Genomic DNA, 12,031 nt, shown 5'->3' with positions numbered 1-12,031 from the left:
AGATGACCGAGGCTGTGGTAGTGACCTACAACACTCCTCCCCCTGCCTCCCACAGGCATCCATCCGGGCATTCTCTGAGCACCTGGTTCCACGCTTTGAAAACCCTTACCTCAAAGCTAGAGGCAAAAGGAGGTCCCCTCTCGGGCTCTTCGTTGTAAACTAAGTGGAAAATGGGCACAAGAGGGGGCACAAAGGGGCTGACATCCATTACAGGAGACTCATACGAGTCTTTGGCATATACGTCCTTTCAGTATGTGTGCATATGTGCGTGCTTGTGTGCACTCACGTGCATGTTGTAGAGGCCGGAAGAAATTGCTCCTCAGGAACTGTCCTTCTTCTTTAATCAGGGTCTTTTACGGGCTTAGAACTCACCGAGTAACTAGGCTGGGTGGTCACCAAATCCCAGGGACCAACCTGTCTCTCCCTCCTGGGAGAATGCACTTGCACACCCCTTTCCACAAGAGTCCCAGGGAACGGAACTCAGGCCCCCGGCTTGCAAGGCAAGCACTTTCCTGACTGAGCTATCACCTCAGCCTATCGTCATATATTTTTCAAAAGGAGATTTCGCTGCTAACACTGTGACTCCCACCCTCTCGGGTGCCCCTAACAAGAGGAAGCAGGCCAAAACTGACAGTGGTATTCATCTCTGTTATCCCTGCCCTCGAGGGAAATGTGTTTATTAACGCGCCTCTTCCCTGGATAAATCACTAAACAGGAAGGAAAGCTTGGCACTCATTTCCCGAGCTTCTCCTGTGATTTATGTCTGGGGACTGCTGCATTCCCAGCAGTCATTCGCCTGTGGCTGGGCCTGTCCTAACACTGGCCATCCAGTGACCGGCCACTCGCCTGTTCTCCCTCAGAAGATGCCTGTTTTCTGTCTTTACCTATCTCTGTCTCTGTCTCACCTCCCCTCAACCCTCTCCCCTCGTTCCCTCCCCTCCCATCTCCTCTCTTTTCCTCCTTTCTGTATCTGGGCACATATGTGAACATGTGTACACATACATGTGTGTGCAGGGAGACCATGCCAACACTGATTTTTTTTTGGGGTACAATCACCCCTCCTGTCCCCCACTGCTGGGGTTACAGGTGCAGTAACCCTCCCGTCTCCCACTGCTGGGGTTACAGGTGCAGTCACCCCTCCTGCCCCCCACTGCTGGGGTTACAGGTGCAATCACCCGTCCCGTCCCCCACTGCTGGGGTTACAGGTGCAATCACCCGTCCCGTCCCCCACGGATGGGGTTACAGGTGCAGTCACCCTCCTGTCCACTGCTGGGGTTACAGGTGCAGTCACCCTCCTGTTCCCCGACTGCTGGGGTTACAGGTGCAGTCACCCTCCTGTCCACTGCTGGGGTTACAGGTGCAGTTACCCTTCCTGTCCCTCATGGGTTCTGTGAATTTGAACTCACATCTTCATGTTTCAAGGTCAAACCCTTTGCCAAATCTCCCCCCCCTTTTTTCTTTTCTTTTTTGAGGCAGGGTCTGATGCAGCCCAGGGTGGCCTTGAACTCCTGGTTCTTCCACTTACACCCCCGGGTGCTGAGATGATAGGTGTAATTCACTATACTTGGCCCAGGTCTTTTCTGGGCTCACTCTTAGGGTATGCTCTGAGGAATTTAGTCTAAGAAGTCTATCTACACTTCACTGACCCAGTGGAGGAACCTCCAGGTGAGGCCACAGAGCTGGGGACTTAGGTAGAGGCCAGTGTCCCTTACCTAAGTTATGTCACAAGGGCAGTTCCTTTGTGTCCTGGTCAACTCAGGTTCATCAAAAGGCCTCTCTGACCCAGCTCAATTCCAGCCTGGCTCAGCAGCCTGTGGGACATGGAGTCTGCTCTCCTCAGCCTCAGTCTCCCTGCTGTCTCAGGCTGAGTCTGGGCTCCCTGCTGGAATCAGTCAGTCCCCTGAGGCCCCAGCGATGTCTGCCTCTCTCCTATGAGATCAATGCCCTGGGTTTCTGAGCCTCCCTATCCGCAGCCTGCATAAAGAATACGCATCAGGATGGAGGTGACATCTGAGTCAAATTAGTGTCAATATGACAATAAAACACACAGCCGACGAGTTAGGAGGCTGTGAGCAGATGGGACTTCAATCAGAACAGTTCCCTCTTCCTGGAGTGATGGGGGGGGGGGCAGGCTCTGCCTGCTGCAGGGTGACATGCAGTATCAACAGCCTAGTGCGAGAAAGTTCCATGCTAGGGACCTGTGATGGGCGGTGAACTCCATGCTCTCTGCAGAGCCACCAGAGGAATGGATTCGAGACTGTTCTGCTCCCTTCTCAGGGGCTCAGCTCCTGGTCTTCCTGCTGAAATCAGGCGTGAGAACAAGAAAGGACATGGAGGGAGGCAGGCCTGTGCCAGAGCCTCGTTTCCCTGGTCCCGCCCTCACTGAGGCCCAGGGAGGAAGGTGGCACTGGTATCTGGACCTGTCAGAGGCCTTGCTGTCTTTCTGACCCACGTGTGGGGCGCAAACAAAACCCTTGAGAAGCTATTATAAGTTCTCAGACAGAGACATCCTCTTCAGCTTATGATACTATTCACCCCCATCCAGGAAAACGCGGAAAGGTCTAGGGGTGGGGATGCAGCTCACTTGGTGGAGTACTTGTCTACCACATGGAGCCCTGGGTTCCGTGCCCAGCACCACACAGATTGTTATGACGGTATAGGCTTGTAATTTTAGCACTTGGGAAGTAGAGGCAGGAGGCTCAGAGATCCAAGGTCATCCTCAGTTCGACAGTGAGTTCAAGGCCAGCCTGATTACCTGAGTTCATACCTTTAAAAAGTTCCATTTTAAGGACCGTTTATTTATCCCTCAAAGTTAAGTCAGTTATGAATGCTAAGCACGCTGTTTTGCGCCAGGTACTGAACTAAGGTAAAGCCATGTTGTAGGGGAGCTGGAGGAGGAACTGAGGTCTGAGTGCCCACCAGCCTTCTGCCCAGATTGCCTCACAGTCTGGCAGATACTGCCTCCATGCCTCTGTTGGATACACAAGGCCTCTGGAATGCCGGTGACCCTGTCTCGAGACATGAAGACAAGGGCTGCTGGGAGAGGAGGCAGTGAGAGGATGGGTCAGGTTAGGTCAGGTCAGGACCGGCATTGGCGTGTTTACAAAAAACAGTCTGGCGACTGGCCAACCAGACAGAGCTCGTTGGGGGCAGAACTTGATGTGGTATTTAGCATCTTGCCTAGTGCATGCTTAGAACCTGACCTGGTGTGTGATGGTTAGTTTTATTGCTTTGTTTTGTGGACTTGACACAAACTGGGCCCAACTGGGAAGAAGAAACCTCAGCTGAGAGATTGTCTCCAAAGCCTGGTTGTAGATGAGCCTGTCTGTGGCGGCATTTTCTTGATTGATGGTTGATGTGGGAGGGTCCAGGTCACTGTGGGTGGTGCCACCCTTCAGCAGGTGGTCCTGGGTTGTCTAAAAGAGCAAACTAAGCAAGCCAAGGGGAACAAGCCAGTGAGCAGTGTTCTTGCCTTCAAGGGGGAACAAGCCAGTGAGCAGTGTTCTTGCCTTCGGATGCCTGCCTGTCACCTGGATGTGGTAAGATGAAATGAACCCCCCAACAAGTTGGTTTTGATCAGTGCTTTATCCTAGCAATAGAGAAACCTAGCCAGGATGCACGCCGAGTAAGCAGGCACTGAATGAGTGTGGATACCATTTCATCTGCGAGAATACTGGGCTCAAAGGAACTTAGTCAAAAAAGTGTAAGTTTTTCATGACTGAAGCGTCCTGTGGGGGTGGCATGCAGAAAATGCAGGAGTTGGCAGGGTCTGCCTGGCTCACATCACACGGTCCACTTGAGGGGAGGAGGAGGGTGGGGTGGGGCTGAGCTTATTTAGCATCTCCCAGAGACACAGCAGATTGGTACCTAAGTCAAGTGGAAGTGGCCCGTATAGTATAAAAATCTGAAACAACGCCTCCCACTGCTTTGGAAAAAGCTGGGATAGCTCTGAGTTGGTACGTCAGTTCGAGGTGCTTGGTTGCCAAGTCTGATGACCAGAGTTCCATCCCCCAGACCCACATGATGTGAAGAGAGCACTGTGGCAAGCATGCTCACACACACATACCAATCAGACAATGGACTCTAAAAAGCTGCAACTTCCCCATGAGGCAGGCTCACACTGGGAGAAGGAAAGGGCTGAGGGAAAGTCTGTCTCCCAGAGAGAGTTCACACAGTTCTGACAACCTGTCAGAACACCTTGCAGGGAAGATTTAATGGCTAGACCACACCTTGACCAGGACTGCTTAGCTGTATATACATATTGCCCTCCACTGAAACCTAAACTTCATATTTAAACCTTGATGACTGGTGTGTGTGTGTGTGTGTGTGTATGTGTGTGTGTGTGTTTTCACTGGACCTCTTCGTCCCCCTTCCCAATGTAGTCACAGTGAACAGAGCTCCTTTCTCTGCTTTTCACGAGTCCTGTCTGTTTAACTGGCCTATGGAGGATAGACTACTGAGTCTGGCTTGTTATTGCTGCCAGAGCCCAGGTTCTGACCCTGATAACTCTGGTAAAGTGCAGTGCTTTGGGGAAAGGAGAGAAGCCACACCTAACACACTGGGGGACAAGATGGATGGGAAGATGACGAGGACATGACGCCCGGAGTGGTCTATGGCCTGGGTGGGGTGATGACAACTAAGGTATGGACTCCTGGAGACGAGGGTGACTTTGGAAGAAGTAAAGGGATTCTGTAGGCAGAGGTCACACAGCACCACTTGAGTACCCGGTGCACACCAGCCAGCAGACCACACTCACCTTCTTCTACACTGACCGCATTCTGCTTCAGTTGGGCTCGTCCACTTGGCATATAAACACTGTGTCCCACTAGCTCTTATCTCCAGGTCTAGCTATCCCAAAGAAGGTGGGGACAGCAGGGGTTGACCTGGGTCCTCTCTGCTGTCTCCTACAAGGTCCTGTTTCCCCTTTGTTTCCTACCTGGCTTCTCTGTGCGGAATCCAAACCCAGCTGTCCAGCCGCCTTTTCAAAGAGAGTTAGGAACTGGCAAGGGCATTGTGACCCAGCTACCTAGAGGCTTGGGGACTTGTTTGCTCATCCTAAGCAGGGTCCTAACTCCAGCAACAGGAGTAATGCTCACTGTCATTTTTCTCTCTGTCACACACATGGCACTGCATGGAGGGGCACACCCAGGCAGGCGCTCAGGATCGCTGACACAGCGTGACTCTGGTCTCCCCGGTTCTGCTTCTTCTGCTGTGTGGGCACACCTGCTCAATTTGGCACCCTAGCCATGGCATAAATGCATCTGTCCGCTTGCCAGGGATGTCCATGTTCCTGCTCTAGGCCTTGGAGAGAGGTTGCCCAGAGTGGCAGAAGCTGGCATGTGTGCACGACTCTGCACTTGACCTCAGAACCTCTCTTCTGCCTTGTGTTGCAGTGGCTGGGTTTACAGCACTGGAAAACAGTGTCTGCAATGCACCCTCCCCAGCCTCGACCCCGCTCCTGCTGCCTGCTGTGGGAGAGGATGGGAAGGAGTTCTACAGATGGGCCCCTATACTGTGCTGAATCCTGGACCCAACATCTTCTTGCGGAAGGCACAGACAGGTAGGACAGCCACTAGACTGAATGTTGGCAACACTGCTTTGGCACTCAACAGCCTCCCATCAGGGAACAACAGGGATGGACAGAGAAACTTGACCTTTTGTGTGTGGTGGTGGCGGTGAGGGGGGTGTCCTTATGTCTCAGAGAATCAGGACAAACCAGAGAAGGCAGGAAGTGTCTAGACAGACTTCCTGGAGAAGCCCCACCTCTGTAAAGAGCTAGCTCAACCAGAGCAAGGCCACTGAACAGAGCTTCCGGGGTGATTGTGGCAGGGAGCCCAGGAATGGAGCTTCGGGTGTGAGCTGAGGCCGGGATGATACGGGCCCACCCTGAATCTTGCAGCCTCTAAACAGCTGCCACGGTCCATTTTCAACCTGCTGCCCTGCAGGACCAGATGGCCTCTCTGCAGGTCTGTCTCCCTCCACCATGTATCACTGGGGCATGAAGAAACCGCTCCTGGCAGGGCCGGAGGAGACTGCCTGAAGGCGCCACCAGCCTCGTTCTCGATGGCGTCGTCTACTTAGCCTGCAGTCCAGCGTGCTTGGACAGCTAGGGCACTCTGTGAAAACCGTTGTAAGGATGGCTTCTAGTGAGAAGGAAGGGCAGTGTGTCTGATGCGCATTAAGACTTCACCTGCCCAAGATTGCCACCCTTCCACCCTGAACAGCCTAGCACAAGCTCCATCTTGTCACTGAGAGCCCATCCTATCTCTTGAGCCCTAGACCTGGCATTGACCTTGGCTCTCTGTGATGGTTTTTAACAGTTGTTAACTCAGTAAGATTCAGAATCATCTAGGAGACATGAACGTGGAGGATTTTCTAGATCATGCTGATTGACGTGAGAAGACACACCACCCTGACTGTGAGCCACACCATTCTATGGGCTGGGGTCCCAGACTGAATACAAAGGGGAAGATTTTGTCTCTGCTCCTTGACTGTGGGCGCGATGGGTGTGATATGCCCGCTGCCTCACAGTCCTGTCATATTGCCATCCCTACCGTGACTGAAGTCACAGAAAACACCTGTTCTAAGTTGCCTCTGTCAGGTTTTTTTCCTGGGAGGTTGAGATGTCAGAGATTTGGTCACAGAAAAGAGGAACATAAGCACTGCTCCTCTCCCCTGCACATCCACACCCGAGCTGGGAACGTGTCTTGCATCTCTACCCAGTGATCTCCCTTAACACGACTCACCTACCACTCACGGATGGGGTCTACTGTTGCCTGTCCTGATTCTCAGATCAGCATAGTTCCATCTCACTCCAGAAAAGGGCAAAATCTTTAATAAGCCCCAACGAGTTGGCACAGCCCACCCCGAACACTGGCCTCAGCACCATTCCTGGCCTTACTTGATTTCTACCGATCACCCTGCTCTCCTGAACCCACACTGCTGCCCCAGGCCCTTTGCACAGCTGATCCTCTGTTGGTTTAGCTCTCCCCAAGCCAGCTGGTGGGCTTGCCTCTTCAGTCCTGTGCTTGAATGGCATCCCCTATACAGCTAGTGAGGGATACCTTTGCCCCCTGACTCTCTGACTCTCTTTCTCAAAGGAGCATCCACTACCCCAGTATGCCCCTCCATCCCTATTTTGTTTACTCTGTTCCATCCTGGCTTACCAATTCCTGCTATTGGGCAATGTCTGAGGTCCCCACTATAGATTCTCCTCAAAGTTAAGAGAGGACATTCCGTTCTTTGTGGTGACCACAGGGCTTCCCACGCTGGCAGCGTACACAGTGTTGGGGTGCAGTGCAGACTTGGACTGCGTGGCAGTCGGTCACTATCTCCCTGCATCAGTTCCCCTCCATGTCCCACCCTCTAGTACTCACCATCCACAGGATTGAGGTAGTCGTGGAGATGGGGTGCACTAGCAGCACCCCCACTCTGCATTAGAAGGTCCCCGTAAGGTGCAGGGTGGCTTGCCATGAGGGTCATCTGGTGGTAATAGTCTGAAGGGTTGGTGCCCGGAGCAGCAAGGCCAAACAGTCCTCTCTCCTTCAGATGCTCGTGTGCCACTGCCACAGAAGGGAAGAGAAAGAAACCGTCAAAATGCACTGCCCGAGGATAGCGCAGCAGTTAAGGGTACAGATGGTTGTTGCAGAGACCTGAGTTCAGTTCCCAGCACCCATGTTGGGTGGCTCACAACTACCTGTAAATCCAGCTCCAGAGGATCCAATATTCTCTTCAGGCCTCTGGCAAACACGCATGCACAGACTCATGAAATGAAAATATATAAATAAAAGAATTCACTGTCTAAGGAAGACCTCTGGCCTAGGGTCCCAATGCAGAACCTCATAGCCCGCCCATCACTACCTGAGCTCTGGAGGCCAGAGATCCACACCGGATGTGTCTGTAACTGCTCTTCACTGTCTTCTTCAGGCAGGGTTTCTCACTGAACCTGGACCTCACTGATTCTGCCAGACTCAGGGGCTAGCAAGCATCTGGTAGAGTCTCTCACTGAACCTGGACCTCACTGATTCTGCCAGACTCAGGGGCTTGCAAGCAAACCCCAGTCTCTGCCTTCCCAGTCTTGGGTGTCCAATGGTTTGCCACTGGGCCCCACTTTCTGCTTCTTTTCTTTTTTTAGAAACTTGGATTCTGGGTGATTGAACTCAGACTTACCAACTGGACGATCTCTCCAGGCCCCAGGATAAAATTTAGATCTGAGAGAGTAACTATATTACATGACAGCTCACTTCTGGTTCAAATCAACCAGATCCAGTGGGCTGGTCCATTCTGAGCATCTGAGCGGACACAAAGTCGCTGATCTATCCCTGGGCGTTGGGGCCTCAGCTGCCTGTAACTCCAGCTCCAGGGCATCCCTGGGGGTTGGGAGACCATCTGTGTTGATCAGCGCAGAGGCAGAAAACAGAGATCCAGGCAGCAGCCAGCTCTGCTCTGCCTTCCTTTTGATGTTGAGTTCTTGGAGCTATCCCTACACAATAGCCCTTACTTCATACTGGTGGCTACAGCCTTTGGTGCCCTGCAAGCAGCAGTCTGCTCCTATGATGTGGCTGCTGTATTCTGGATATGAAATTCCCCTCAGTGGCTCATGCGGTGCAAGTTTGGGTCCCCAAAGCGATGTGCAGAGGTGCTGGTTTGGGGAGATGACTGGGTTATGAGAGCTTTGACCTAATCAATAGATCCGTCTATTGATGAAACTGTAATTTTACATGTGATTGGAAAACAGGTTGGTTGTGTGGACAGAGCCACGGAGTCACCTTTAGCACTGCCCCCTCCCCTGTCCCTGCTGCTCCTGCTCCAACACTACTTACCATCAGCAGGGCTGAGGCCCCTGGCTGCGGAGATCATTGAGAGTGTGGGGCTGCTGTGTACAGACCGGAGGTAGTGCTCCATATGGGGGTTCACGTAGGGGTGGTGCGCACTAAAGGGAGATTCCCCGGGGCCGGCAGGGTGTGGAGAAAGTCGAATCAAGGAGATGTCTGAGATGACAGGGCTGCCACTAAGGGTGGGAGGCCTGTGAAGACAGGAGGTGACATTCTCAGAATACCCATGGGGCATGAACACCCCACTACAAACCCCAAACTACGGGGGTAGCCATTGACACATACAGGCGCTCATCGAGAGGCTTCCCACAGAAGTCCGCCCTTTCAATTTCCTATGTCAACCTCTCTTAGTCGTCTCCAGCTTAGAGTCAGACCTTAGAAGAATCAGCCAGGGGACCCAGACTGGAAGCTCCACGGGGGTTTGAGAGATGGCTTAGTGGGTAAAGTGCTTGCCTTGCAAGCCTCAGGATCTGAGTTCAATCCCCAGAGATAATGTTAAGAACTGGGAGTGGTGGAATGGGCTTGTAATTCCAGCCTTGTGGAGATGGAGGAAGACGCAGACAGTACACTGGAGTACACCGGCCAGCCACTTTTGCTACTCGGCAAAGTTCAAGGATAACAGAGACTCTGTCTCATACAAAAGGTAGAAGACACCGAGGAACAAGACTTGGAGGTTGTGCTCTGACCTCTGTACGCTTGTGCACACCCACAGAAAGGAAGAGGCAAACTTGGAGGTTGTGCTCTGGCCTGTATACGCTTGTGCACACCCACAGAAAGGAGCGGCACACTTGGAGGTTGTGCTCTGACCTCTATACGCTTGTGCACACCCACAGAAAGGAGCGGCACACTTGCATTGCCATCACTACCATCCTGGAAGTGGAACTCTGATCACCCAATTTGGGTTTGCTGGGCCTAAGCTCAGTTGACCACATGTCAGTGCATGTATGCTAGGAATATGGACAGTACACAGACCAACCACAACAATACCGGCTCCAGGAATGAGATCCTAAGAGCTCCTTGTTATCAGACTGAGCAAAAGGCTGGATCTGTAAGGAACTGTTTGGTTTCAGTCAGATCACTCAGATATGGAACCAGTGGTGAAGGAGAAGTTCAAACTACACAATCAGTTTTTCTGTGTGAGGCGTGTGTGTGTGTGTCTGCACGTGCACGCACATGTGCATACGTATGTGGAGACAAAGGTCAGTGCAGCTGTTGTTTCTCAGATGCTATCTATCCATCTCACTTTTAACTTTGTAAGAATTGTATTTTAGATATCATGTTTCTCACTGGCCTAGGCTGGCCAGCTAGTGAGCCTATGACCCACCTGTCCCTACCTCCCCAGGTTTGGGACTGTAAACACACACCATGCCACTATACCCAGCTCTTTTATGTGGGTTCTGGGGATTGGTCTTCATGCTTGCCCAAGAACAGTTTTCAAGCTGGTGAGCTACAACTACAATATGGAATATTGTTCTAGCTCTCCTTATACGGTGGCATTTCTTATTCAGAGTCCCCAGTCTTGAATACAGTCACATGGGCACATGGCTTGGCTCCCACTGCTTGAGATGACTGCAGTCAACATCTGTATGCCTTGGAGGCTATGGCTCTGCTCAACATTTGAGTTCCTTCTTGAAGGTCACTCCATAGATCTGAAAGGAACCATTCTCTTTAGCATCTGTGATGCCAGGGCCTTAGTCACGCAAACCCAATGAGCCCACCCAGCCATGTGCAGCCCTTGAGATTTGCCCATGGCCCTAGAAGTCACCCTGCATCCTCTCTCTCGTGCAAACCCCTTCTTATATCTACCACCTGGGCAGTGCGAGACCCCTGGGCAACTCCCTCACTAAGTTCCTCCACAACACATTCTACACCTCCCCAAGAACACTATTAGGGTCTCAGGGTGGTCTCCCAGAGCCACTGGGTTTGCCCAGTAGCATGGCTTATTCAGGCACCTTCACACGTGCACACCCAACTAGGAATGGCACTCTGCAGATGCCCAGAGGTATTTCCCCAGGGATGACAAGCTCACTGGCACAAGACAGCCTACGGAATAAGTCACAAGCCACTTCCAGCAGCTTCGATTCCAAGCCAGCTGTGGAGGGGCTGAATTGTGGTGTTCCCTTGTAGTGATATTTCATGTGTATTTTAATACATAAAGATCTCTTGATCTTGTGAAGATCAGAGAGTAAAACAGCCCCACTGGTCAGCCTTACAGAGTAGGCAGTGGTGACACACACCTTTTCTTTCTTTCTTTCTTTCTCTTTCTTTCTTTCTTTCTTTCTTTCTTTCTTTCTTTCTTTCTTTCTTTCTTTCTTTCTTTCTCTTGCTTTCGTTTGTTTTGTGAGACAGTAGTTTTTAGAGCTTGTCCTGGAACTAGCTCTTGTAGACCAGGCTGGCCCCAAACTAATAGAGATCCATCTGCTTCTGCCTCCCAAGTGCTGGGATTAAAGGCATGTGCCACCACCACCCGGCTGACAGACACCTTTAATCCCAGTACCCACACTAGTTTGCCATAGAAACCAAGCAGTAGTGGTGCACATCTTTAATCCCAGCCCTAGAGAGGAATATAAAACGAGAGGAGACATCTCTCACACACAGTCTCATTCTGAGATTCCTGGAGGCAGGATCGCCATTTTTGGACTGAGGTAGAGGTAACAGCCAGTGGCTAGCTATTTTGCTTTTCTGATCTTCTGGTTCAACCCCAATTTCCGTCTCTGGGTTTTTATTATTTGTGCTACGTTGCCTTGTTTTGTGAAGGAGTTGCTATGTGCCCCCAAGGGAGGAGGAGCAGGGCTGGCTGGTATATTTCAGGCTATGTGTGTCCCTCTGGTTCTGGCTGTGACTGTGACAGAACGGCCATTCATGTTCCTGCCACACGCAGGCACTTCTGGGAAGAGAAGACTAAGGCAGAGAAACAGCACGGCTCCTGGGGACACAGGCCTGAGGCTGAGGTCGCATGTCTTGGAAATGGACATACTATGGGATAAGGTCAGTGTGCAATGGCAGGTTGGCTGAGGTTTGAAGACTTTGATGCTTAGTTTTATACAACCTGTTATTATCCAGGAAAAGAATCTCAATGAGGGGCTACTCAGACCACGTTGGTCTGTGGGCATACCTGGGGAAGACAGATGATCTTGACTGCTAGTTGATACGGAAGGACCCCACCCACAGTGGGCAGTACATCCCTTGATGATGTA

General features: G+C 51.7%; 1 protein-coding gene across 1 annotated transcript in view; it reads right to left on the bottom strand.

The window, feature by feature from the left end:
* The window catches only part of Gli2 (GLI family zinc finger 2), a 154,358-nt gene that overhangs the window by 27,955 nt on the left and 114,372 nt on the right, over positions 1-12,031 (bottom strand). The window contains exons 3-4 of the mRNA XM_057770795.1: positions 8,823-9,025; positions 7,377-7,562 (exon numbers count right to left, since the gene is read on the bottom strand). Coding sequence (XP_057626778.1) covers positions 7,377-7,562; positions 8,823-9,025 — 389 coding nt within the window. The remainder of the gene's footprint in view (positions 1-7,376; positions 7,563-8,822; positions 9,026-12,031) is intronic.

This window comes from Chionomys nivalis, chromosome 5, assembly GCF_950005125.1.
Source record: "Chionomys nivalis chromosome 5, mChiNiv1.1, whole genome shotgun sequence".
Classification (NCBI taxonomy): domain Eukaryota; kingdom Metazoa; phylum Chordata; class Mammalia; order Rodentia; family Cricetidae; genus Chionomys; species Chionomys nivalis.
Note: the sequence above shows the minus strand (reverse complement) of the source record. Positions and strands in the feature narration are given on the sequence as shown.